Genomic DNA, 26,920 nt, shown 5'->3' with positions numbered 1-26,920 from the left:
TGTGCGTGAAGGAGAAGGTGCCTCGCGCGCTTGTGTGTGTGTACAGTTATTTACACCTCTACCTATCGCACACGAATCGTCGCGCCGAACGGGAGAAGCTGTCAAAGCAAGTCCTGCAGGAAAAAAAAAACGGCAGGAGGAAAAACAGAATGTTTTTGACGGAGTAGAAGCGGAAAAGTTCAAAATAAAGGAAAAAAAAGTCCCGTGTGAAAAGTGTTGAGTAAAATCAATATTTTCGCGTATTTCCCACCCCGCGTGTCGACGAAGAAACCGTGTTCGGAATGTCGTCCGGTGCGGCGGCAGGCCCGAGCGGCAGCAGCAGCAACAGCGGCTCATCCGGCCCACCGACGCTGGGGCCCGGAGCGCTGGCCGCGGCCGAGGGCAGAAGCCAAACGACCAGCCTCGCCCGGGACGATTCCAAGTGGTACTTTACGTCGGAACAGCTGGCCAACTCGCCCAGCCGACGGTGCGGGATGGACGCGGACCAGGAGCTGATGTACCGGCAGCGGGCGGCCAACCTCATCCAGGACATGGGCCAGCGGTTGCAAGTGTAAGCAAAAAGAAAAAAAAATGTTGGCTTTGTTGATTTCACAACGTTATTGTGTGGTTCTTGGTGTGCTAATATGGCGACGTAGGGAATCAGGTTGCACGGACGGAGGGGAACGAAACGGAATGCGATTATGGAATGCTGATGGTGCTAAAATTTTCTTGGGAGGTCTTCATCGGAATTGGATTGCTTTTTTTAAAGCTGTAAACTTTGAAATCGTTTAAAGAAGGCAGAAAATTATTCTCTGATTAGTTTGCAGCCATTGCGAACCCCGAAATTTCTTTTAATTTTTCTTTGAAACAAATCAAATTTTGTTCGAAATTTCTAAGGAAAAGGATAGAAATAGAAAAGCTTAAACTAAATCACAGTTTGTTTTTGTCTTTTGACGTCGAAAAACTTCCGTTATAGATAATCTTTATTATAAGCTCACTCAGAGAAAGCGTGAAGCGGTAACATCAGCTTGTTCCGGTGGAGTACCGCTCCCAGAAGCGGCTTCTTGTCCTGCCACGGAAATCCGCCGTGTGGTTTCCACCACGGTTAGCGCATTTGACCCGCGCTTTGAGCTGCTGGGCGTTTTCCCCCAGCTGGTTTATCCGCGCAAGGCTGCACCGGATAGCTTCGATTTAGTTGATTTTTCCAGAGCACCTTTATCACTCGAGGCTTAACTTTGACGCCCGCCAGGTTTCAATCCAGGTCGGATATCGGGACCGCCCCGGACGATCTCCACTGGGACCTTCTCTGAAGGGTCAAATGTAAGGAAGTTGGAGTTTCGCAACTTCTTCACCACCAGGAAGATAAGAAACTTTTTTGCCTTCCTCACCTCACTGAGGAAAGGCTATAAAATCACTCGAAAAATGAACTTCCTTTTTTGATCTTCTAGACCCACCTTCACGTATACATATCGACTCAGAATCAAATTCTGAGCAAATGTCTGTGTGTGTGGTGGGATGTTGATCAAAAAATTTGCACTGGGTTATCTCGGCACTGGCTCAACCGATTTTGTCTGTTTTGGTCTCATTCGATACGTCCCATAAGTCGCTATTGAAAATTATGAAGTTTACTTATGTACTTCAAAAGTTATGCTAAAAAAAAACGATTTTAACAAAATTCCGGAAGATTTTAAAAAGGGTGATTTTTGTAAGAAAACCCAGTATGTTATACATTTTTAGAAAGTTATTGAAAAGACCTTTCCAATGAGTTAAAAAAATGAAGATTTGACAACCTTATTAAAAGTTATAAGCACTTAAGTGTTATTTATGCACTTTTCGGAGACCGGATCTCAAAAATTTCGATGAAAACGTTGTCCGGATCTATCATGCGACCTGTCGTTAGATAGGTTATCAAAAGACCTTTCCAACGAGTTCAAAAGATTGGAGATCTGACAACTCTTTCAAAAGTTGTAAGCACATAAGTGCCCTGAATTATGAAGATCTAACTACCCAATCTGATGGTATGAATAATAATTCAAATTGATAGAACACTGAAAGGTCTGCCCTTTTGTGTCTATTTTGGAAAGCACTTTAAATTTGAGGAAGGCACCAACCACCTTAATATGGATTAAGTAACGTTTTTTGCCTTCCTCGCCTTACTGAAAATCACTCGAAAAACGAAATTCTTAATTTGATTTCCTAGACCCACCTTCATGTATGCATATCGACTCAGAATCAAATTCTGAGCAAATGTCTGTGTGTGTGTGTGTGTGTGTGTGTGTGTGTGTGTGTGTGTGTGTGTGTGTGTGTGTGTGGGATGTTGATAAAAAAAATGCACTGGATTATCTCGCTGAACCGATTTGGACCGTGTTGGTCTCAGTCGATCCATCTCGGTCGCTATTGAAAATTATAAAATTTAGTTAAGTACTTCAAAAGTTATGCTAAAAAAACGATTTTAACAAAAGTCCGGAAGATTGTAAAAAGGGTGGTTTTTGTAAGAAACCCCGTCATGTTATACATTTTTAGAAAGGTATTCAAAACCTTTTCAACGAGTCAAAAAATTGAAGATCTGACAACCCTATCAAAAGTTATAAGCACATAAGTGCCCTGAATTAAGAAGATCTGACTACCCAATCTGATGGTATGAATAGAAGTTGATAGAACACTGAAATGTCCACCCTTTTGTATCTTTTTTTGGATAGCATTACCCTCTAAATGTGAGGAAGGCACCAACCACCTAAGGGTGGATTAAGTAACGTTTTTGTTTAATATAACTTCCTTCAATAATTTTCCTGTATGGTTCTCAAGTCCACTCTTTACTAAAATATAGTAAAAATGATGCTATAACTAGATTATTGACCACATTACAATCAATCAACTCGCTTTTAATTTATTTGTCACAAAACTATTGGTTTCAACGCACTTTGAAAAATCAACCTGCAATTTGTTTTATCCTTTTTACTTCTCCTAATAAATGGTCATCAGGGACAAAGCATATAGATTAGATAAGGTAACACGCGATTTACCAGCTTTCAAAACAGTTAGCACGAAACCTGGATTTTATATGGCGATTTTCAGAAAAGTTAAAATTTTACCATTTTCAGGCAAATTTCACCTGATTTTAACCTTCCTCACCTTACTGAGGAAAGGCTATAAAATCACTCGAAAAATAATTTGACCACCTAGACCCACCATCAGGTATACATATCGACTCAGAATCATGTTCTGAGCAAAAAATTGTCATTCGATTATCTCCGAATCGACTTTACGGATTTTGACTGTTTTGGTCTCATTCGATCCGTCTTGGGGTCCCATAAGTCCCAAATCAGCAAGTTTAGTTAAGTACTTCAAAAGTTATGCTAAAAAAAACGGAGTTGCTTTGGAGAATTTGAACGGTTCGCGTCGCGGTAAACAAGCCGGATTTTCGTTGCCGTTTCCGTCTTTGTTTCCCCCCCGATTGTGTGTGTTTTTCGGTTCGAGCGGTTTCGCGTTTTCGCATTTTATTTGGTTCTATCTTTCCACAGCCGGCTGTCTAAGATTGAATCATTTATGCTAAACTCAACACCAAATAACCGGGAATAATCTCATCCGCATCCTCCGACTGTTTGCCTTGAGAATGCATAATACATCACATCATTAAACAAAATTTATTGATTATTGGGTCGCATCATCATCCTTTATGATGAATTCTGGCCATTACCCTTTCCCACTAACAAAATCCCAAGTAGAAGTAGTTTTCCGGCACACGTGGGGGTGTGGATATCGTATAGAACCCACCCTTTGTAGCAACCTGTGCTAACTAACATTCCCGTCCCAATCCCCCCGAGATCTACAAACTGACATGGCGGGCGCCGTTGGTGGCCAATGACTGTTACCTATTTGCTTCAGATCTAGTTTTAATGATCTTGATGTTTTATCTTTTCAACGCATTCATACATGCTGTTGATAAGGGAAACACCATTAGATCGTTTAACGGTGCACATCAACCAGAGCTTTTGCACCCAGATTTTTGTTACAGACATTTTAGTATCTTCAAAACTACGGGTACTATCGAAATATGTTTTTATTCATCCCCTGAAGTACTGTCCACAAAGCAATTCACAACAAAGTTTGATTAATTTTACAATCCCGTTATTGCAGGATTGGGTTCGTAAGTTTGACAATTTTGGAATAAGAAGACAACAACTTCCTTCGTTGCTGTGCACCCTTAAGCGTATGACCGGTTGTATTGATAGGATATTACGGTCCTGTTCAGCAAAGGAGAAGGACAACCATGGGTGGTCTCTCATACTCATGCTCATGCTCAAAGTTATGCTAAAAAAACGATCTTGACTACATTTCAGAAGATTGTAAAAAGGGTGGTTTTGTAAGAAAATCCGTCTAGTTATACATTTTGAAATGTTTTGAAAGGACCTTTCCAACGAGCCCAAAACATTGTATATCAGACAGTCATATCAAATGTTATTAGCACTTAGTTATTTGTATACTTTTTGGAAGCCGAATCTCAGATATTTGAATAAAAATAATATCCGGGTCCATGCGACCCGTTTTTAAATAGATAATTGAAAGAACCTAAAACATCAAAGATCTGACAACCCTATCAAAAGTTATTAGCACTTAAGTGCTTTTTCTGGAGCAACACTTGAAAAGGGCGGACAAGAACCGGCTCTGTGGCTTAATGGTTACGGCTTCTGCCTCACAAGCAGAAGGTTCTGGGATCAAATCCCGGTCGGTACCTTTGAAATTTGGATCCAGGAATTTTAACTTTGAATACATATGAACAAAAACGGAAATTAATCAGGTGGGATTCGAACTCACACCTTTGGATTTGATGTTCTGGGACTCTAACCAGTCGGCCATCTGAAGGTTGGGAAACATGATGTCTAGAGTTTTTTTTAAAAGGTCTTATTAACTATTGTCTTTCATATGTTTATAGGACCTATCCAAAAACAACTCTAGATGTCTTCTTCTCATATTAAATACGCGCTGATCCCTGATTTGCTCGAAGGGATTGAAAGTCTAAATATAGATCGAGGATCCTTCAGATGCTCGTTTCTATGTTTAGGTGGGGCCGAACACTTGCCCAGCGACCTCGGAATTGGACCGCAAGGAGCTCTGTCACCCTGAAATGGGTCGTTGGAAGCAGCGCGTGGGCTATCACGGTGGGTAAGAAGGGGATTATTATGCAACTTGCATGCACCTCGGAAATTCTTTCTGGAGGTTGTTGGGGGGACTATTCTGAGTCAGAAAAAACGATTCCCAAAATATTCTGTCGGTGAAAACTGATTTTATCTCGATTTGAAGTTGAAAAACCTAATATATCACCTAAAACCTCAAAAATACGTCTAAAATCTCGGTCTAAATCTGGACAAAGATGTACATTTTCATCAAGATATCAATTCTTAGTTCCCAAAATATATTCCTGACATAGTACACCTTAAATTGATCCATTACTTGAGTCCCAGCGTCATCAGGAGGTGTAAAATAGTGTTATTTCTTAAAACATATTTTCAAATTGCTCTGGTAAATAAACTGTCATGTCTGCATTCAAAAACTAATGTTTTAGCATTGTAGCAAACAAAATGAAGAACAATTTTGCAGAAAAAAGTATGAAGTTTTATCCATTTTCAGTAAAGTTATGTCTATTTTAGTGGGAAAATTGCTGCCAATTTTTAAAATTCTTCGATATTTAACTCATTCCTGTTATAAACAGCTACTATGATCATACTCAGTAGGATGTAACAAAAATTGCATTTTGGCGGTCATTCAGGGGCTGGTTACGGTGGGCAAAATGAGCTCAAATCCCAAATATGAGCTTGTTTGAACTTAACAGAAGCTGGCGCTTTGAATTTGAATTTTTAATGGGATTTAACTGTAAAAACGTTGTTTTCAAAAATGTAGATTTTTTAGTCACTTTGGCCACTAAAGCGTTTATTTTCAACATCATTGGCGTGTAGGACAGATCCTCGCGTATGTTTTGGTATATATAAAATTGAAATTTTGAGAAAAATGAAATGGCGCGAAGCCTATATTTTCTGCTGAGGCGTTTTTTTTTTTCTAAAAGAACTTTGAAGGCCTGTACAGAGCTGCAGAGTGCTTCAATTCAATGTAAAATATACCAAAATATACGCAAGGATCTGTCCTACACGCCACTGATGTTGAAAATAAACGCTTTAGTGACCAAAGTGACTAAAAAACCTACATTTTTGAAAACAACGTTTTTACAGTTAAATCCCATTAAAAATTCAAATTCAAAGCGCCAGCTTCTGTTAAGTTCAAACAAGCTTATATTTGGGATATGAGCTCATTATGCTCACCGTAACCAACCCCTGAATGACCGCCAAAATGGAATTTTTGTTACATCCTACTGAGTATGATCATAGTAGCTGTTGATAACAGGAATGAGTTAAATATCGAAGAATTTTAAAAATTGGCAGCAATTTTCCCACTAAAATAGACATAACTTTACTGAAAATGGATAAAACTTAATACTTTTTTCTGCAAAATTTTTCTTCATTTTGTTTGCTACAATGCTAAAACATTAGTTTTTGAATGCAGACATGACAGTTTATTTACCAGAGCAATTTGAAAATATGTTTTAAGAAATAACACTATTTTACACCTCCTGATGACGCTGGGACTCAAGTAATGGGTCGATTTAAGGTGTACTATGTCAGGAATATATTTTGGGAACTAAGAATTGATATCTTGATGAAAATGTACATCTTTGTCCAGATTTAGACCGAGATTTTAGACGTATTTTTGAGGTTTTAGGTGATATATTAGGTTTTTCAACTTCAAATCGAGATAAAATCAGTTTTCACCGACAGAATATTTTGGGAATCGTTTTTTCTGACTCAGAATAGTCCCCCCAACAACCTCCAGAAAGAATTTCCGAGGTGCATGCAAGTTGCATAATAATCCCCTTCTTACCCACCGTGGCTATCACCACCTAATACCCGGGACTGAGATAAAGCTGTATCAGCATCCGACATATACAAAGTCTGATACAAATTATACTTTCCCATAATTTCGCTACCGGTTAGCGGGTATTGGATTAATCCACACACACACACACACACACACACACACACACACACACACACACACACACACACACACACACCATTTGAAAAGGGCGGACAAGCATTTTGACAGCTGGAACTATTTTGCAAATTCCGAGCCAACAGGTAACTTCTTCACAAAACTCGAAATGTATAACCTCCCCTTTGCCCTGAATTCCAAAAAAGTGTTTACGTAAGTAAATGTGTACATTTTGAGCCAAATTGATTAATGTTTAAGGGTCGCTATAGATCGTCTTCTTTTAATCGCCAATAACGCGGTAGGGTTAAGTCGGATCTTTTTGCGGTATTCGATAAGGTTGTTTGTCATAAAATTGTACTTGAAAATCTCACACAGATTTCATGTGTTTTTCTAAAAGTATATGTCGAGCTAAAATTGAAATGGGGTAGTTATGCGTAGAATGGCGGTAAAGGAAACTCCATGTTCGTAACTTTTTCGAAGGGTGCTTGAAGATCCGAGTTGATCCTTATGAGTTATAAGCTAGAGATAACAAGGCATGTATAGGTACTTGTGAGAGTTATATTGAAAATATATAACAACACACATTTTGGTTTAAAAAAAAATTAGTTTTGGTAAATGTTTTTTTTTAGTTCACTAGATGTTGAATTTTAAAAATGAGTCCTGGACTTGGTCCTGGGCAGGGATGCCACTTGGTTTATTAAAATGCCTGTGTTTGTCTATGCATTTGTCTTAAGTTCAAAAATATCAATTTACAGTCTTGTAAATTTATCAGAAATTGCGTTTCAACCCTTTCAGGCCTGATGGGTCATATATGACCCAAATATCGAAATTTCCAAAACTAGCCTATAATTTTCGTATAGTCAAAAGAATAATTTTCCCATCACCAATTTTTTTTTTTTGAAAAATCAGGCCTGAAAGGGTTAAAGCATTTGAAGACTAACGAAATAAGTTTCGGTTGCTATTTTTGCAACATATTAATTTGATTAGGATTTTTAAAAGTCTGTGCACCTCAAAAAATGTCTTGCACAAGCTCAAATCGAGCCAAACATTTCATTAGGGCACAAAACCAAAACGTAAACATTCGGGATTATTTCACTATTCCATTCATTAGTACACTCCCTACATGCCCTCCAAGAATCAGATTGATAACAAACAAACAAAATTTCCTATTGAAAAAATCAAAAACACAAAAGGGCACATAACCATGTTCACCGCAAACCAAAAAAAAATTTCAAATGTGCCCTTTTATTTTTCGTTAGTTTCTCGTACTTGAGGAACTGTTTGTGTTATAAAGGGAACTTTTCATACATTCTTAACACTTATTCACTTCAAAAAAAAAAAAGTTTGGTTTACTTTTCACCAAGGTTTTCTGCAGATAAAAACTTCATAAAAAACAATATTAATTAAGGTCCCGCGGTTGCTGTTCAGTACACTTTTGAAGATTTTTTATTTTTCACATACCTTATCTACACTATTCAATAGGGTGGGTACGTTTTTCAAAAAGTTCTTGGATCAAGTTTTAGTATGGTTCCCCTTGTAGGGCATGCCCATAGGGACTTTCATGCCAAATATCAGCTCATTTGGTTGTAAACTGGCTGCGCGCATCAGGGTTAAAGTTTACATGGGAATTACTATGGGAAATTTTAACTTTTTGTTCAAACGCTCCTACAGGTCTGGGGAAATCACGCGCCAACTTCTGGTATGGTCAGGCCTATGGGGAATGGTCTGGAGAACACTTTTCCCGAAGAGAGCATATGGATTCGTTGTCCCTAGACCTGGCGCATCGGCAAACAATCCGATGTCTCCGGAATCAACGGTTTTCTCTCAAAAAGCATCAAATTTTCCTTAGCATGCTATGAAAGCTCGATGAACACCGCGACGCCATCCGTCAGGCAGCTACCACGTGGGTGAGAAACGGCTGGAATATTCAATTGCAAACCTTCTTTTAACTAGAAAATGAACATTTCGAGTAATCCTGCTATTATTTAGTCGAATTCAGAATCTTCAAAAACTAAGAAGCATTTGAGCAGAGCTGAGGATAATGATGTGTTCTATCGTATCATCAGTAAAAATACCACCAGTCAAGCTTTCTTTTTAAATAGGAATTGAAACAAGTTGTCCACTTTTTGCAAGCGATTTTCTCGAATCGCGGTTTTTGGTTTTGTGCCCTAATGAAATGTTTGGTCTCTATCACTCAAGTATCGGACTAACATTCCCATCCACTTCCCCGTGACCCTACCACTGGTCATGGCCGGCGCCGGTATTGAACAGCATGATAGGGGCCTTTGAGAAGTTGCGAAGCGAGGAAAGATAGCGCCCACTCATCTTCCACGGCTCGTGGATGTAACTTCTGGAGGTCCTGGTCAATAACGGAGTAGCAACTGTGGGTGGGCACCTATGCTTACACAGAAAAAAAAATCATGGTAATATTACATCTGGGAAGGGGTACATCTTTTATGTCAGAAAAAAGGTGTAATTTTACCTCTGGAAATGTGTAATTTTACCACTTTTCTGGTGTAATGTCACTTTTTCAGTCTAAATTGAGGTAATATTACATCATAAAAGAGGTAATATTCAACCTTCCAAAATTAAAGCTTCCAAATTTACATTATTTTTTTCTGTGTATGCTTAATGAAATGTTTGGCTCGAAATGTCTATGAAACCCAGATAAATCTGTGCATCTGGCATCCTTTGCCCTGGGTCAATCTTTCACGATTTGTGCTTCCATAGATATCGCAGTTTAATTGGGATTTTTCCAATTCCGTATTAACTTTTCAATAGGGCGAATCGTTTGGTGTAAACAAACAGTGTATCCCATTTGATCTAGTGACAGTTCACGTTTAGTAAGAGAGGGATTAGTGCTTTTTACGTCTACGGATCTGCCCTATTGAAAATTTAATACGGAATTCTCTCAAGAAGGGTGAAACTTTAGGGTGGTTAGGGAGCGTTCTCTCATTACGTAACAAAATTTCCATACCATGTTCCCTTAAAAAGAGGAGGATGTTGTGCTAACCCCTTCAGGCCATAAAGGAGAAACCCAAAAGTGTCTCATCCTTCCCCCCGATGATCCATAATTCCAAAAACTAATCGTATTCTTTTCCCCGTTTTCCCTTTTACAGATCCCAGCTCTGCATCAACACCGCGATCGTGTACATGCACCGGTTCTACGCGTTCCATTCCTTCACGCAGTTCCACCGGAACAGCATCGCCGCGGCGGCACTTTTCCTAGCGGCCAAGGTAGGGCCGACTCCGGCTCGTTGAGTCCCTGTTCAAAATTTCTCAAAAATCCCACTTTCCCAGGTCGAGGAGCAGCCGCGCAAGCTCGAGCACATCATCAAGGTGGTGCACATCTGCCTGCAGCTCGAGGCGCCCGATCCGCTCAAAGAGAGCTACGCCGAGCAGGCCCAGGATCTGGTGTTCAACGAGAACGTGCTGCTGCAGACGCTCGGCTTCGACGTGGCCATCGACCACCCGCACACGCACGTCGTCAAGACGTGCCACCTGGTCAAAGGTAATGTGCGGTTTTGTGTTTTGGAGCTGGGCAGCACTTTTACAAGATTTTTTCTTTGTTTCCGCAGCTTCCAAGGATTTGGCTCAGACTTCCTACTTTATGGCGTCCAATAGGTGAGGGAACGGAAGACCTGTTTTGTTTTGTTTTCTCTCTCGTAGATATTTGTTAGATTCTTTTTTGTTGATTTTATTTGGTACCACATTTTGCTCAATTCCGAATGTTGTACATTCGTTACAGTTTACATCTGACCACGATGTGTCTACAATACAAACCAACCGTAGTGGCTTGTTTCTGCATACACTTAGCGTGTAAATGGTCCCGTTGGGAGGTTAGTAACCGTTTCTCTCTTTTTTAAAAACACAAATCTTCAAAGTATTATTCGATCGATCTCTCTGTACACCTGTTGTATTTTCGAAATAAATGGACACATTCGTTATGTTTACACAATTGCATTTGTTTTCGTTTCCGTGTATCCGCGGCACCCCGCTGTCGATCGCTCTCAGATTCCACAATCGAACGAGGGCCGCCACTGGTTTCACTATGTGGACAAAACCGTCACGCTGGACCTGCTGAAGCAGCTGACGGAGGAGTTCCTGCACATCTTTGACCGCTGCCCGACGCGGTTAAAGAGCAAGATGAAATCGATCCGGGCGGACGCGTCTCAATCGGTAGGTTTTCCGTTCCGTTTTCTCCCACAACCCACACCCCTCGTTCGTATTGCTCATGTTCATGTTGTCCGCAACAACAGGATGATCAGGGCCGGAGAAGTGCTAGCAGCAGCTCGGCGGCCGGTCCGTCGTCGGCATCATCGTCGTCCATTCCGCGGGGCATCGACGACGCTGGTTCGTCGTCCTCGTCTAGTCATCACCGGTCCTCGTCGGCGTCGCACTCGCAACATTCGCACTCCAAGCAGAGCTCTTCTAGTGGTAAGTGGTGTTATTTCAAACCAATTTTCCGATCAATGCAATGTAGTGCAAAGATTTGGGCTTGATTTGCCACTCGTTGATCGCAGATAAAAAAAAAGATGTAACACGGTGTATTTTTCCGAGAACATAAAATAGAAAAAAAATTGCTTGTCTGATATTTGGCACCACGAAAGAAGGGTTCTTTCCCGACATTGTACTTGGTGCATCTTAATACTGTATGAAATACTTATGATATTTTAGGATTTTTCTTCACAAAATCGCTGGCTTCATGTATACAGCAATTCCAACTTCCTGGGTTCCTTGGCCAACATAATATAAAGACCCATATTTTTTTTGCCTTTAGGGCAGGGGTGCTCAAAGTTTTTGGAGGCCGGGCCAAATTTGAAGCTCAAATGGGCTTGCGGGCCAAATTTACAAAAAAAAGTTGTTGAAAAAAAAATTACGTTATTTTAATGTAAAAGATTACATTTCTGTTACCCCGTTGCAAATATTTTTCAAAGTTTATGTACTTGTGTTAAAAAAAAAAAAAAAAGTTTTGTTTTTATATTTCGAAAATGGTGGTGACATTACATGTTGAACAATTCATCTATAAGTTGAGTGTGGCTAATGAAAAATCGTTGAGATCCAGAATTACAACATTTCAATGAAAAAAAAACTTTTAGAAAATGTTTTAAGCTTCCGTATAGTTAACCTGCAATCATCATTTAAAAAAAAGAAAGCGAAACAAAATTTATTTATTTCATCGAAAATTCACTAAAATTCAAATTAATTTTAATAAACCCAAACATGCTCAAATGATTTTAAATGCAAAGGAATGCATATTTAATTAATTTCAGCTGAATGCACTTAAATTTCATTTTTTTAAGTTTTTTGAAAATATATTTTTGCTCCTGGTTTTTCGAGCCATTTTTTTAATAATGGTGGAGGGGTGGGTTGATCGACGAAAGCTTTGTAAAATATTTGCTGCAAACTTGATCCTCCGATTTCCACATTTTGTCTTGCAAATTAATAACGAATACTTTTATTTTTGCAACTATTACAGAATTCTACCTAAGTCAAACTTGAACGTTTTTTTTTATATATTTCTAAAAAAGTTTGATGAAAGTTTTGACGATATTTACTAGTTTCACTCACATTGAAACGTGTGAAATTGTTTTAGTTATAAAATATTTTGAACAAATTATTTGTTTACTAAAGTGAGGATCAAAATATTGATAAATCATAAGTTTCTTTTTATTAAAACAAAAAATAAAAACAAAAAAAATAGTATATAAAAGCTTAAAATAAACCATAATTTTGAAAAAGTTATGCGTAGAACGGCAGTTTACTAGTGGAATTTTTCGAGACGAGATTTGCCTGATCACGCCTTCTATCGGATGGGGAAGTAAAACGTCGGTCCATTAGCGTAAAAGAGGTTTTGAGTGACTCACCACACATAACCTTCGGACGTTTAGAAATGAGCAGAAACTTGCAACAGAGACCACAACAGACCCGAGGGTCGTTAAAGTGGATTGCTTTGCTTTTTTTATTCTTAAATTCTTGAATTTTAAATTATAAAATGCGTAAGTTCCAGAATTCAAGAATCCTTAAATTCTCAAATTCCTACATTCTGAAATTCTTAATTCCTAATTTTTTAAATTCTTACATTCTTAAATTCTCAAAATCTTAAATTAATTACTTTTTTTATTTCATCATATTTTCAAATTATATAACTATCTAGAATTTGTTTTGAAACGATTCTATAAGCGAATGTGTTTCATATCTAGGGGTTTTCTTTGAAGGTCCTATCCAGGTTTTTAAGCGAAGATGGCGTTCGAATGGAGAACGTCCGAAACGTCAAAATCGCGCAGTAGCACCAACATTAGAAAAAAAAATGTGGCGGTCATGCCATGGCACACTTTTTTTTTCGTAATGTTGGTACCACTGCGTGATTTTGACATTTCGGGCGTTCAGCATTCAAACGCCATCTTCGCTTAAAAACCTGGATACTGCCCATGTTCGCATAAATGTCCCATATGCAAAAAACAGCAAGCTGAGAAAAACGCATTTATTATTACAAAATTGAAGAATTTTCACTTGTTTTAATCTTATATTTTTTGTTTTTTTTTGTTTTTTTAATATTTTAAATATTTAATTGCAAAACTTTAGATTTTTTTTTGATATTGGGTTTTCTGAATTTTTTATGTTTTGAATGTTGTTATTTTCAATTACATATTTTTTATATATTTGCATTTTAAAATTTATAAATTTCGAATTTAATTTTCTAAGTTCTTAATTTTAACAAAATTTCGGATTTTCGGTTTTAAATTTTTTAAAATTTTTGATTTCTAAATTGTTTTGCCAAACAATTTAATGGTAATTGTTAAGGTTTTCCCACTGGCTTACTTAATTTCGAGCAAAACAGTAAATTCGTCCTCTTAATATTAAGGTTCTACGTTAATATTAAGATTCTACGTTTCGAGATTCGGGGCATTATAAGGCAAATCAGAATTTTCAAAATTATTGATGCGTTTGTAATTTTCAGTCGCAATCAAATAAGCAAATCCATATTATTTGATTTTTCCATCAAAACATATTACAAAACAAGCACCGCGTGAAGCCACTTTTCGTATCTGTGAAGGACGTATTAGACTACGACAAACAAACAGACTTTTTGACAGTTTGGTAGTTTTCCTGCTCTGTTTGCGTTTGCGTGTTTGGCAAACTGTCAAACACAAAAAAATGCGAGTTTGTTTGTTTGTTTGCTGTAGTCTAGTAGCTCCTTTAGTTTTCAGCTGCATACCGCTTAAAAAAATCTTTTTGTGACCTTTTCCTTGACCGTTTCTTGAGTGTTTTTTTATATGGAGTTTTGCGATTCTTCCGAGCTCCGTATCAGTCTTAAATTATATTCAGATAAAAACAAAATTATCCATATTGTGTACATAATGATTGGGTTTAATGCTTTAAAAAGGAACGGTAAATAACAAGGATTGCCCGAATTTTTAAAGAGTTAAGGAGGTATTAGACTATGAAAAACACACACACACTCGCACTTTTTGTCAGTTTGCCTGATTTGTTTGGTTGCCTACACTTGTTTGCAGAAACGTCAGCCTGCATACGTTTTGCTTTGTTTGCAAGTTTGGAAAACTGTCAAACGCAAAAAAGTGCGAGTTTGTTTGTCATAGTCTGATTACCTCAATTTTGAACGGGTTCTCCGTTCGTTCAAGTTCACAAAGCAACACGCAAAATAACAGCTCTAAGAACGTTCTTTTATTACGTAACGCAAAAAATCTGATTTTTAGACAGACTCCCCCCCCCCCTCGTAACAAAATTTCCATACAAATTTTAAAAAAATTGTATGGAGCGTAACACGGCCGTAATAAAAGAACGCTCCCTAGGCCTTTTGAAACGAACTGAGAACCCAGTTCAGAACTTCAACATTTTCCTTTGATAAGACCAAGGGTCCTGATTTTCGGTTCAAAGATCAGAAATCACTCACTCATCGCCGAGCGAATCTTTACCGACTGGAGCTCGTAACCAGTCGCGAGCGAACACTACACTCAGGCTGTCAGCAACTTGCTCAATCGCTTCTCCCAGCGACACAAATACTGCGTGAATTTCTTTACCCACTCCGTTCGTCGACCCGAGTCACACACGAATATGTTCAGAGAGGAGAGAATCTAACAACATACCAGCTCGGCGCTCTTTTGGTCTGCACTACCACAGTTTGCCGTAAATTTGTTTTTGGCATGATGGAAATTGCTTGTAAATGTGTCTTTGATGTCGTGTTATCAACAAAATTGCACAACATTTTTGATGACATAAATTTTAAGCAGTTGAATATCTGAGTAAAACAAAGCCGATCGCAAACTATTTCGACTTAGCAACTGAGCGACATAACGCAATCGGTCTCTCTGAGCCATTCGCTGTACTACCCGATTAAAGGGAAAGGGAGAGCAAAGAGAGAGTATTCTGTAACGATCGGTATGGAAGCGACAAACGGTAGGAAACGGTCAGATCAGTTTTTTGTCGCTTTCAATTTGTGGTCGCGAGTGAATGAGTCGTTTTGGAGCAATCAGGACCCTTGGATAAGACCTCAGTAGACTAGCTAAACTTCCGTTTACATTTCAGTGCTGCTATCTTAGTGGTAACAATTAGATTTAATAATCAGAGGTAATGAGTTCGAATCTCTATTTTTCTGAACTTGAAAAGCATGGATTTTTTTTTAAAATCACGGTGGCAATATGATTTTGTCTCCATTTTAGTTGGCGTGCTTTTTGCTTCTGAACCGGTTCACAGAACGCGTTCCAAACTTTGAAGCGAACGGCACGAAAAAGTGCCGTTCTGTTTTTGGAACGAAAAGCAATTGCTCCTGCGCTGTGGGTTCAGTTCATTTTGAAGAAAGAGAACGAACGCAGAAAGGGTTCCGTTCAAATTGCATGACTGCAGGCATAATAAATGCAAATAAATTCGGAAGGACAAAGCAGAAAAACTGCCAAATTGACAAAAAGTGCGAGTTTGTTTGCCAGAGTTCAATACCTGCTTTAGTTAGTCAGTTTTCATTATCGACTCGATCGCTGAATGCTGACGCACGAAGCTGAAACTAATCTGTATTTTAAAGAGATTTCCGAAAAAGTGTCGACGTAGTTTATGACATTAGATAAACATGATTTTGGACTATTAATTTTAATAAATTAGTTTTAAGGCGAAAAGAGATATAAATTCTCATAAGTTTCAAAATTGTACACCATAAAAAACGCAATACTTTCGTTGAATCTAACGGATTTTCTCTTGCAGGTGACCTATTGCTGAAAGCATCACAATCGGGCAACCACAAAATTCCATCGTCTTCGTCGTCATCCTCCGGCAATTCCCGCTCGCGCAGTGACCGACCATCCGCGTCACAATCCCAGCAACAGCAACAACAACTTCATCAACAGCAGCAAATGTTGGCCAAAATGGGGCAACTGCCACCTCAGCAGCAACAACAGCAGCAGCCCCAACAACCGCCGCAGCCCCAACAGCACCGAATGCCACCGACGTCGTCTTCTTCGTCGTCCTCGTCGTCGTCACGTGGTGCTAGCAGTGGCTACGGTCATGAAACTGGTAGCCGGGATTCGAAGGGTCGCATGATGCCCGCGGGAACTGCCGGAGCGCCACCGCAGATGCCCCATCCGTACGGTCAGAACAAGATGGATCGCCAGAAGGGGGCGCCGGGCGCGATGAATCCGGGTAGCAAATCGTCGTCGAGTTCCATGATGGCGTCGCTGTTTAGTAATGCTCCGCCGCCGGTCATGAAGCAACCTGGACAGCAGCCGCCGTACGGGTCGCATCCGCCGAGCTACAGCCAGTCGATGAGTGGTCGAACTGGAGGCGGCAGCAGCAGCAACAACAGTAGTGAATCAATGTCCGTCCCAAGCCAGCAACAGCAGCAGCAGTTCAAGGCCCAGCAGCTCGATTCTTCATCCTCGTTCCGCCTTATAGACGATAGCAACCGGATAGCGGCGACTTCGGCGGCATCCGATGCGATGCAGCTGTCCACACCGCCCAAGCAGTCGAAACTGTCGTCGATATTCAGCCCAGACTGGAAGGAAACGACGGGAGAGCAAGGCCAGCAGTTGCCCGGGAAGTCTCGGCCGGCGCCGCCGGGAATGCCGGGCTTGAACAAGCCCATCAAGGACAGTCCCAGCAGTAGGGAGAAGAAACCGACACTGCCGTCGTATCCGGATCAGCAGCAGCAGAAGCAGCGTTCGGATACGCCCAAGAAGGACCGTCGGGTTGACCCGATGGCGGTAGGTGGGGGCCAGAAGCAGAAATCTTCCTCGTCGAGTTCTAGCTTGAAGCGTAGCTTGGAATCGATGTCGGCGCCGGCGTTGTCCATGCCCGGAGGCAGTAGCACCGTTGATCCGACGGATCTGCTGGGTCTGGGTGGAAAGCATCCCAGTGCATCGATGACGGCTTCGGCGGTCAAGCGGTCACTAACCGGTAGTGAACAGGTTCGCCAGGAGGATGGGACGGACTTTCGGGAGTCGAAGGTACGCAAAGTGGAACCGACGTCGCCAACGGAAGCGTTGTTTTCGTCCTCGTTTGATCTTTCGAACACGTTCGACAAGGAGACTGGGGATAGCTTCTCGATGTTTTCGTTTGGTGATCCGGGTTCGCTGCTTTCGCAGCCGTTGCTCAGCGATTCGAAGCCCAGCTTGGGAGCGGGCATCAGCAGCAATAGCAACAGCAAAAGTGGCTTCCCGAGCACAATCAACGGCATCGAGACGAATCCGGCGCTGGTCAGCTCGTTGCTAAAGGAGAGTCTGCAGCAGGACAGCAAGTTCGGAATACTCAGCAGTGTAACGTCGCACGAGTCTGGTGCTAGTGGGTCGATGGTCACGATTCCGGACACGGTCAACATTAAAACAGAGGCTCCGGATATGAACGCTCCGGCGACGATCAGCAGCCTGTTGGCGCCGACGACGGTTGCTTCGGCAGCGTCCCTCACCGCTACCAACTCCGACGTGCTGCAAACGCTTACCGGCGATCCGTTGATCGCATCCGCCAAAGACCAGGAAGACCCGCACCGAATCAAGACGGAAAAGAAGAAGAAGAAGGACAAACACAAGCACAAGGAAAAGGACAAGACGAAAGACAAGGACCGCGAGGAGCGCAAGAAGCACAAAAAGGACAAGGACCGGCATCGGGACAAGTCCGACCAGGGCAGCGACGCGTCACTGCTCAGTCCCCCGACGGCGACGGCCCCGCCCGGTCCCATCAAGATCAAACTGCCCAAGGACAAGCTGAATCTCCCGTCGCTCGGCGAACCCGAACCCGGCCTCAAGATCAAAATCCCCAAAGATCGGCTGTCCGGGTCGGGGTCGTCCCTCGCCGGCAACGCTCCACCACCGTCGTCCGCCCCGCCCAACCCGTTGAAGCTGAAAATCTCCAAGGACAAAATCGAGCACTACAACGTCAGCTCGGACGGTGGCCCGGTTGCCGGTGGTGGCTACAACAATGGTTCCGGGCACGGCCACGGTGCGGCAACGACGGCGACTACGGCTGGCCCGAGTGGTTCCAGTGGTTCGCACGGCCACGGTCACAGCAGCAAGAAAAAGGACCGCGACAAGGAGCGGGACAAGAACAAGTCCAGCAAGACTTCGTCGTCGTCCTCGTCCGGGGATTACAGCAAGCAGAACGGCGGCGGCGGTGGCGGATCGTCCGCTGCCGGTGGCTCGTCGAACAAATCTTCCTCCAGCAAGGTAAGTGACGATATGGCGTTGTTTTTCTGATTGCAGAGTTTGGTCGTGTGTTTGAGGGGTTACGTACGTCTGATGGTCTGTTTCTAGGTTGTGATACAATCACTGACCTTCCGTATTACAGGCAGAAAGAATAATTCTTAATTATTGATTTTTTCGTAAGTAACCTCTCAAACCAAGCACCACGTGTGTGTACATTAGAGCGTACTGTAAATAAATTGTCCAAATCAAGTTTAACTGGACGGTCCAAGTTTGCTCCAATCCGGGGCGGAATCTATGTAGACCGATCTACACAAAAAAAATGTTAGTAGCTTTTTTATATTTATAACGAAAAAAAATGTTTAAAAAATCAATTTGACGCTGTCGCCTCAAGCTAGAGCTTCCTGAAGTTAAATTTATTCAAAAGTTTCCTTCCCTCCATCCTGGCTTTGAAATCCAAATTCTTACCCAGGAATCTCCGGCCGACAGGTGACGACGTCCTCTTCCAATCTTTTTCGTTCACATTAAATTGTTTGATAATAGTCGACCTAGGTTTTGTTTTCCAGTTTAAAAAATTATGCAAATTGATTCAACGAACGTATTTTCAAATTTTCCCAAATTCGATTAAAAAATTAATAGATACTTAACAAATTGAAACAGGTGCGCCGCGTAACCGCGCGCGCGCACCTGTTACCTTCATGTGATAGACTACACCGATGGCCTGTGGTTACACTGGGCTGTTGGCAAAAACAAAACAAATTCCGTTCAAAAATAGGCAACACACACTGACACACACACGCCGAAAAATAGACATTCACACACATAAAAACAAACACACTCACACATTGTCAAGAACTGATGAAAAATCAATGAAAGTTGAAAAGGTTAAATAAAAAGTGCATTTTTTACAAAAAAAAAACCCAAAAAAAAATCCACCGTGATTGAACTGTTGTTGTTTTTGTACTCATTTCGTTCCTGATGGTTGTGCTGCATTTTGGTGGCACGTGATCTGTTGAAAGAAATTTTCCGATTCTTCCCCGCGAAAGTTGTTGGACTGTCTGTGATTTGGGTATCGATTTCGCTTTTGGTTGGCGTTGCTTCTTTTTTTTCTGTGTCGTTGTTCGTTTTGTTGGCCAGCGGGATTGTTTGATTTAGAATTCGTAAGAAAAGAAATGGATTCGGTTTGCAAACTTGTATGCTGCGATGTAATGTAAAAGGTTTTGTTAAATTGAAAACGCAAATTTTCTTGCTGGTGGAAAGGTTCGTATTTGGTAAGTATAAAATTATGATGAAGACTCTTCGTTATTGTTTTTTTCTTGCCATCCTCATTGAGAAAAGGCTAATCACTTGAAAAATGAACTTCTTAAATACACCTGATATGAACATTTGATAGGGCTTTCATTTTTTGCATGCATTCAGGTGAAGTCGAATACAAACAGGAAGCTTTTGCAATTGATTTGGTGAGAGAGGCATCAATCATTGAGGTGGTTTGAAAAAGGTTTTTTTTTATAGTAAATTCAATGCTATCGTGGGTCCATCAACAAACCACATGAACACTTTTTCCTCGACTTCTTTTGTCCCCTCCTCTTACCTCCCTCGTGGACGATCATGGACAACAGGTTTACTTTTATTGTTCGAAATCATATTTCTGAAGAGTTTTTAAAGATTCTAAAAAAATAGATTTTAGAAAAAGACATTTTTAATTTTTATATGTATTTTAATTTCCAAAAAAAAATGTTTTTCTAAAGCTGAAAAGAAATCTAAAATTTTTCATTTTTGGAATCTTTAAAAATTAATATTTTTTTCTTGTGTTTTGTTTGTCATTTATTTTTATTTTTCCATAAAATTCGCAATTTTTCGTTCTATCTGCGATTATTATCAAAATTCAAAAATAAAAATAAAACATTGGTATGTCGAAAAAAATCCTGGATTTGTGATTTTTCTTCACAAAGTCGGGAACCCAACATACTCATTTTAGAAATCTTTTCTAGTGCTCGAAGGTGTTTTTTACAGATTTTGCACAGTTTTGAAATACATTTTAAAATGTTTCAGTTATCAGAAATCCTTGAGCTATTTTTTAGGAGGCTTAATATAGCAGTTATGGCAATGATTTTGCGTAGATCTTCATTACAATTATCGTTTTCCATTTTATCACAACGCATTTCATGGATTCATAATAGTAAACCATATTTATATGAAACATAATTTTCATTTAGGCTGGTACAAATATTTTTAAAAGTTTTTGTCACCCCCCCCCTTCAAAATTGGCCCGAAAAATCAGGGGGCAAAAAAAATATTTTTACAATAAACTTCAAAATTTTAATGAACATTCAAGTGCAACCAGCTGAAAACAAATTAAAATACATTCTCCTGCGTTTAAAATCATTTTAAACATGATTGGGTTTATTAAAAAATCTTAAGATTTTTTGAAAATTTTCGATGCAAAATCTTTTTTTTCGATACAATTTTTGTTTTTGTCAGATCTTAGATTTTTTGAAAACTAATGATTGCAAAACAACTGAACTAGTGTAAAATGCATTTTAAAACACTTTTTTCATTTAAATGTGAAGACTATGGCTTGTTATTTAAATTTTTATATTTTTTTATTTTTTTGCCCCCCCCCTTGACCTCAGCCAGGGCCGAGGGACAAAAACTTTTTTAAATATTTGCATCGGCCTTATGGAATAAAAAATATGTTCAATAATTTTTTTTATTTTGATATTTTTACTGCTGTACTACTCTCTACTACTTTGGCAACTGAACATTTTTTTCCTTTTTTTATAGGTCAATTCAAATATTTTTGAAAACTTATATTTGAAAATCGGGTTTTTTTTCTGATTGGTGGCTTGGGCAAAGTTGTAGGTATTAATGAAGACTATTCAGCAAAAAATGGAACAAGGAAAATTTGTTTGCCGTTTTTTTTATAACAAAACGCTTTTTTTAATTTTAGAATCAAGACTAACATTTTAAAAATGTAAAATATTCAATTTTATGCTTTGTATATTGAGCTAACGATGCAGGATGGTTCAAAATCATTCAGAAAAGCTAAAAATATCCAGTACTTTTCAACAAAACCGAAGAAAATCCAGTTTCTTTCGCAAAAGCTTAACACGTAGCCTTATGTATGGGACACACTACCTACGCGTTTTTCTCAGCTTGTTGTTTTTGCATATGGGACATTTCTGCGAACAGCAACGATATAAGGCTAATCAAATGAAAACAATCTAAACTACATTGCATTTTCTTGCGTTGATAATTATATTTAGCATGTTTGGGAGCATTTAAAAACATTAAGATTTTTATTTAAATTCCAATGTACAGTACAGGGAAAAAAAAATCAGCAAAAAAATGTTTTCGTTAGTACAGTATGGATAATCTTCTATTATCCGAAGGTTTGTATGGGACTTCCGATTATGGAACAAAATTATGGACAAATTATTTTTTTTTATTTTGCCTTCCTCACCTCACTGAGGAAAGGCTATAAATCACTCGAAAAATGAACTTCTTAATTCGACCTCCTAGACCCACCTTCACGTATACATATCGACTCAGAATCAAATCGACGTCGTCGTGCTATCTTGTCGCACCCGCCATTTCGACGTTCCGAGAAAAACGCGTTTTAATGTTTGACCTTGAATAAACAAAAACTAGAGCACGCAATGTAAACAAAAACAAACATGTTTTGTTTGGCTGTCCATTCTGTGCATTGTCCCGAAGTTTGGTTGAAGTTGGTTGCTGGAGTCCCGAGTTATAATTACAAATGTTTACGGTAGTCTAACTGGTACGTGCGTCAAACGCGTTCTGACCTGAAATTCTTTTGGTCAATTGTCGCACTTACATCAATTTTCAGGGAGTGACAAGATAGCCCGACAAGAATGAAACTACAGTAGTTGTTCGGTAACTGGGCGTTGTTTAACTGGGCGCTCGATAACTGGGCCGTAGCCCAGTTAAAAAGCAGACAAACGTCAAAAAACCAAAACAAACCGAAATCACCGAGGGGTTAATGGATGCAAAAATCATGTTCAACAAATAAAAAAACTTTTTTCAAACTTTTATGTAATTTCAAGTCACAATTAAAGAAATATGAAAAGTAATCATTGTAAATAAATTTGAGTAACTTTTATTTTTATATTTCATCAAAAAAATATTATGCATCGGTAGTCCCCTCGTTATTTTTCGTTCAGCCCAGTTAGCGAACAGCATTCGGTGACTGGGCTACGTTCTCAGCCCAGTTATCGAACAACTACTGTACTTTCATATGAAAAGTGACAAAAAAATCGAACTGACAAAAAAATCGAAGCTTTTATGGTTTTCATTGAATATCTCAGGATTGAAATCGAATTTTGGGGATCTGTTTAGGTCAAAGGATGAGGCATTGTGAGCTGCACAAAATGGCGTTCTTGACTCAATTTGGCCCAAAATGCACGTACGACAAGTTAGCACGACGGCGACGAAATTCTGAGCAAATGTCTGTGCTTGTGTATGTCTGTAAGTCCGTGCACCGAAAAAAATGCACTCGATTATCTCCGGACTGGCTGAACAGATTTGGACCGTTTGAATGTTAAAAAAACGATTTTAACAAAAGTCCGGACGATTGTAAAAAGGGTGGTTTTTGTAGGAAAACCCGTCATGTTATACATTTACAGAAAGGTATTTCTAAGACCATTCTAACGAGTCTAAAACATTTAAGATCTGACAACTCTATCAAAAGTTAGAAGCACTTAAGTGTTATTTATACACTTCTTCGAGGCCGGATCTCAGATATTTTGATGAAAACGTTATCCGGACCTATCATGTGACCCATCTTTAAAAAGGTCAAAAGACCCTTCTAACGCGCCCAAAATATTGAAGATCTGACAACCCTATCAAATGAAAAATATAACTATTTCAATGTGAGGAAGGATTCAACCAAGTAACGTTTTTTTTTTTTTTTTTTTTCATTTTATTACTTTTAAAATCAAACTAGAGTTCTGCGACCCTATTTTAGTCAAACTTGAATGGTTGATTGGCACTAAAATTTGAAAAAAGCATTTTTTTTTCAATATTTTATGACTGCCATTTTGGCCGCCAAATTCTAAACAACTTTACTGCCCATGTTCGCATAAATGTCCCATATGCAAAAACAGCAAGCTGAGAAAAACGCAAGACAAGTATGTCCCACACATAAGACTACGTGTTAAGTTTTCGCGAAAAAACTGGATTTCTTCCTGATTTCTAGAACAAAGTACTGGATGTTATAGGCTTTTCTGAAAGAGCACACGATTTTGAACCTAATTGCATCAATAACTCAAAAGCGATGAAAATGCATATGGGAAACGGCTGCACAGGCTACTTTTCTCTACCAAAAATTAAAGATTCGAATGGAAACACTTTTCAAAATAAATGCTGAAAAGTCCTACTTTTCAGCACTGAAATGGATGCTGAAAAGTTGAACTTTTCTGTACTTGTTTCGAGAGGGAAACTTTTCAACATTATTTTGATTTAAATGGTAAATTTACTAAACACATGGACATTTGACTTACAATTCCAATCAAAGGGTGTTTTTCGAAATTGCAAAAAAATGTTGTATGGAACTCGTTGGAAAACTTGATTTTTTCAGACCTCGTCGTGTTTACCCAACTCGGTGAACCTCGTTGGATACATGTACGATTCGTGACAACTGGAATGGTGTATTTTTTTTTTGCATTCAAATTTATTAATGGCTAGTAAGCTGCCGTTCTACGCATAATTGTCCCATGACATTTTTTGTCGATTCTGACCTTTTGTCTTTTTAAGGTTTAGTTTGACGTTTACTTTTCGAAAAACACATAAAATCTAATTGTTCGTAAACTTATTGAAAACAACACCAAGTCTGTTTGTCCCATCGTTGTACTTCTACGCATAATTGTCCCACCAAGTATTTCCTATCACGAAATCATTAGTTTTACAAAGTATTGTGTTTTGTTTACTTGTTGTATAGCAGGAGGATAACTGATAATAGTGATAAACTGCTAATTGGGATGATTAGGGACTTACAGGGTGAATAGGAACCCACGGGACAATTATGCGTAGAAACACAAAAAAACGGTCGAAAAAATTCAATCGCGTTTTTCTCAGTTGAACTTTTTTGAACATGGGACAATTATGCGTAGAACGGCAGTAAGGCCGTTGAAAATATTTTTCAAAGTTTATGTCTGTTTCACTGATCGATTCTTCGGCTACACCAATGTTTTTACATATCTGGAAAATTGATTTTCCTACTTAGAAATGTCATGTAGAATGAAAAATAATGTACCTTGGCTTCCCCTGAAATGAAAATGTAGCGTGATGGGACAACATCGTAAAACTGGACTTTTAAAAGGCACTCATCTACACATTATTACAAATTGAAAAACAAATCTTTTTTCCCTTGAACTGAACGAATTGGTTGAAATTTGAGTTTTTGCCAGCCATTTCTTTGCGTGACGGGACAACGAAAGGAGCCGATTTATGAAAAAACTCCTCTCCCATTCAATGGCTTGCAGACCTTATTTGGTCAATATTTTGGCAATTGAGATAAAAAAAATGCATTTAAATTATATCTGAATAAAAATGAAATCTTTTATTTAAAAAATCACATTGAAAATTAAAAAAGTGACATTTTGGTGTAGCTTTGCTAAGTCCTCTGAACGTTAAATACGTACTGCTTTCTAAGCAACATTTAATGTTGGCCCTTAGAGATCCAGCCCAGAAAAAATACTGATGAATGGGACTGAGTATAAACCGAGCCTGAAACAAATTATACTTTCCCATAATTTCGTAGCCGGCTATGTGATTGGTTAAACACATACTAGGATGACAGTAAAAATGAAATAAATGTCTTTCGAGGTCAATCGTCTGAGCCCCCTTCTCTTTCTCGTCTTCCCTCCTCCTTCCAGCAAAGTGTTCCTTCTTCTTCGCAGCAGCAGCATCCGCTGGCGGTGGCAGGCTCGCAGGTTAGCCACCATCCGGCGAGCTTCGATTACATGCAGCATGCCCAGGCACCGTCCCTTCTCCAGCAGCAGCAATACTTTAACCAGTTTGGGGGTGCGTTCAACGTCCAACAGCAGCAGCAAACCCAGCAACAACAGCAAATGCAACAGCTGTTGATGAACAATAGTAGTGCCATAAAGATGCCTGGCACCACAGCGATTCCCCAGTCGCTTTACTACGGCGCTAGTAATACGGGCGGAGGCGGCAATACTGGCAAAAAATAGTTTCGACCCGGTTCGAGTTGAGTTGAGTTTCGTTTGCGCTTTATGCGATGATTAAGTGTTTCTTTTTGCAGTAATTTGTTTGAACTAAGCCGTTGATACTAATGCTATGAGATATCTCACCCCTTTGGAAGCTGTTATTCAATTACGTTGTAAATAATCATGAATAGAACATAATAGAAAACCCCCACAAAGATAACAAAAAAAAAAACTCTGTAGCCTCCAAAAGCAATATTCATAATTTAATTGAAATTTTGCTCACAGTTGGGCAGCAAAAGCCTGTTCCGGTTAAGAGTTTTAGAATTTTCTGTTAATTAAAAACTAACAAAGATTGAAAAGCCCAACTCTCGTATCTTGAGAATGAATACAAACAAAAAAAACCAAAAGGATTTTTTTCTAAAATAGGAAAAGAATAAAATAATCAAGTGCTTTACACAGATACGGAGCACTGCAAAACTATAAAATTATGTTAGCAAAATATTATTTAATTGTTTAAACACTAGCTACTACAAACCGAACGAAGCCAAGCTCTGTAAAACTGGTGGCTTGGTTTCCCCCCAACAATTAAGCATCTTTGTGTATTGTGGAATGCGTCAGATTGAACCCAATATATAAAACAAATAAAAGAAAAAAAAAGAACTCACACTGCACACATGATAGTTAATCAATACAGAAATAAAAACAAAAGTTAATTCCTATTACTGACGAAAAAAAAATCTAGAATGAAAAGAAAAGTCTGAGCCTGAGAAGTGAAATAAAAAAAAACTCTAGGAATAAAGCAAACAAACAGCACTTAACAAATGAAAAAAAAACACTATTACTAAAACCGTGTCGCAACTGTTGCACACAAACACACACTATGATATTGAGTACTGATTAAAAACAAGAACAACAAAAAGAAAACAAATTTAAAAACAGAAAAAAAACATATGTAGTTAGACAAAATTGCATTACCGTTTATTGTAACAGGCAGCAGCAGGGCGTGCACCGTGGTCGATTGCGTTAGTCATTAAAAAGAAAAGGCTCATTCGCTGATAAAAATGGTTAAAA

General features: G+C 39.2%; 1 protein-coding gene across 1 annotated transcript; it reads left to right on the top strand.

The window, feature by feature from the left end:
* The first annotated feature begins 48 nt into the window (after window positions 1-48).
* LOC120416487 (cyclin-T) lies at window positions 49-26,920 on the top strand. The gene is made up of 9 exons (XM_039578206.2): window positions 49-550; window positions 10,140-10,257; window positions 10,321-10,531; window positions 10,599-10,644; window positions 10,769-10,859; window positions 11,035-11,199; window positions 11,280-11,457; window positions 16,234-18,683; window positions 25,556-26,920. The coding sequence occupies exons 1-9, from the start codon at window positions 282-284 to the stop codon at window positions 25,871-25,873; spliced, it is 3,846 nt and encodes a 1,281-aa protein (XP_039434140.1). The 5' UTR covers window positions 49-281; the 3' UTR covers window positions 25,874-26,920.

The sequence above is a fragment of the Culex pipiens genome, chromosome 3, assembly GCF_016801865.2.
Source record: "Culex pipiens pallens isolate TS chromosome 3, TS_CPP_V2, whole genome shotgun sequence".
NCBI classification, from domain to species: domain Eukaryota; kingdom Metazoa; phylum Arthropoda; class Insecta; order Diptera; family Culicidae; genus Culex; species Culex pipiens.
This window is presented reverse-complemented; position numbering and strand designations above follow the sequence as displayed.

What these genes read in the sequence shown, in the direction of transcription:
- LOC120416487 (XM_039578206.2), top strand. Translation starts at nt 282, where the DNA reads ATGTCGTCCGGTGCGGCGGCAGGCCCGAGCGGCAGCAGCAGCAACAGC. An exon ending in GACGTGCCACCTGGTCAAAG is followed by an intron (nt 10,532 to 10,598) that starts GTAATGTGCGGT and finishes TTGTTTCCGCAG; the next exon opens with CTTCCAAGGATTTGGCTCAG. An exon ending in GGGCGGACGCGTCTCAATCG is followed by an intron (nt 11,200 to 11,279) that starts GTAGGTTTTCCG and finishes CCGCAACAACAG; the next exon opens with GATGATCAGGGCCGGAGAAG.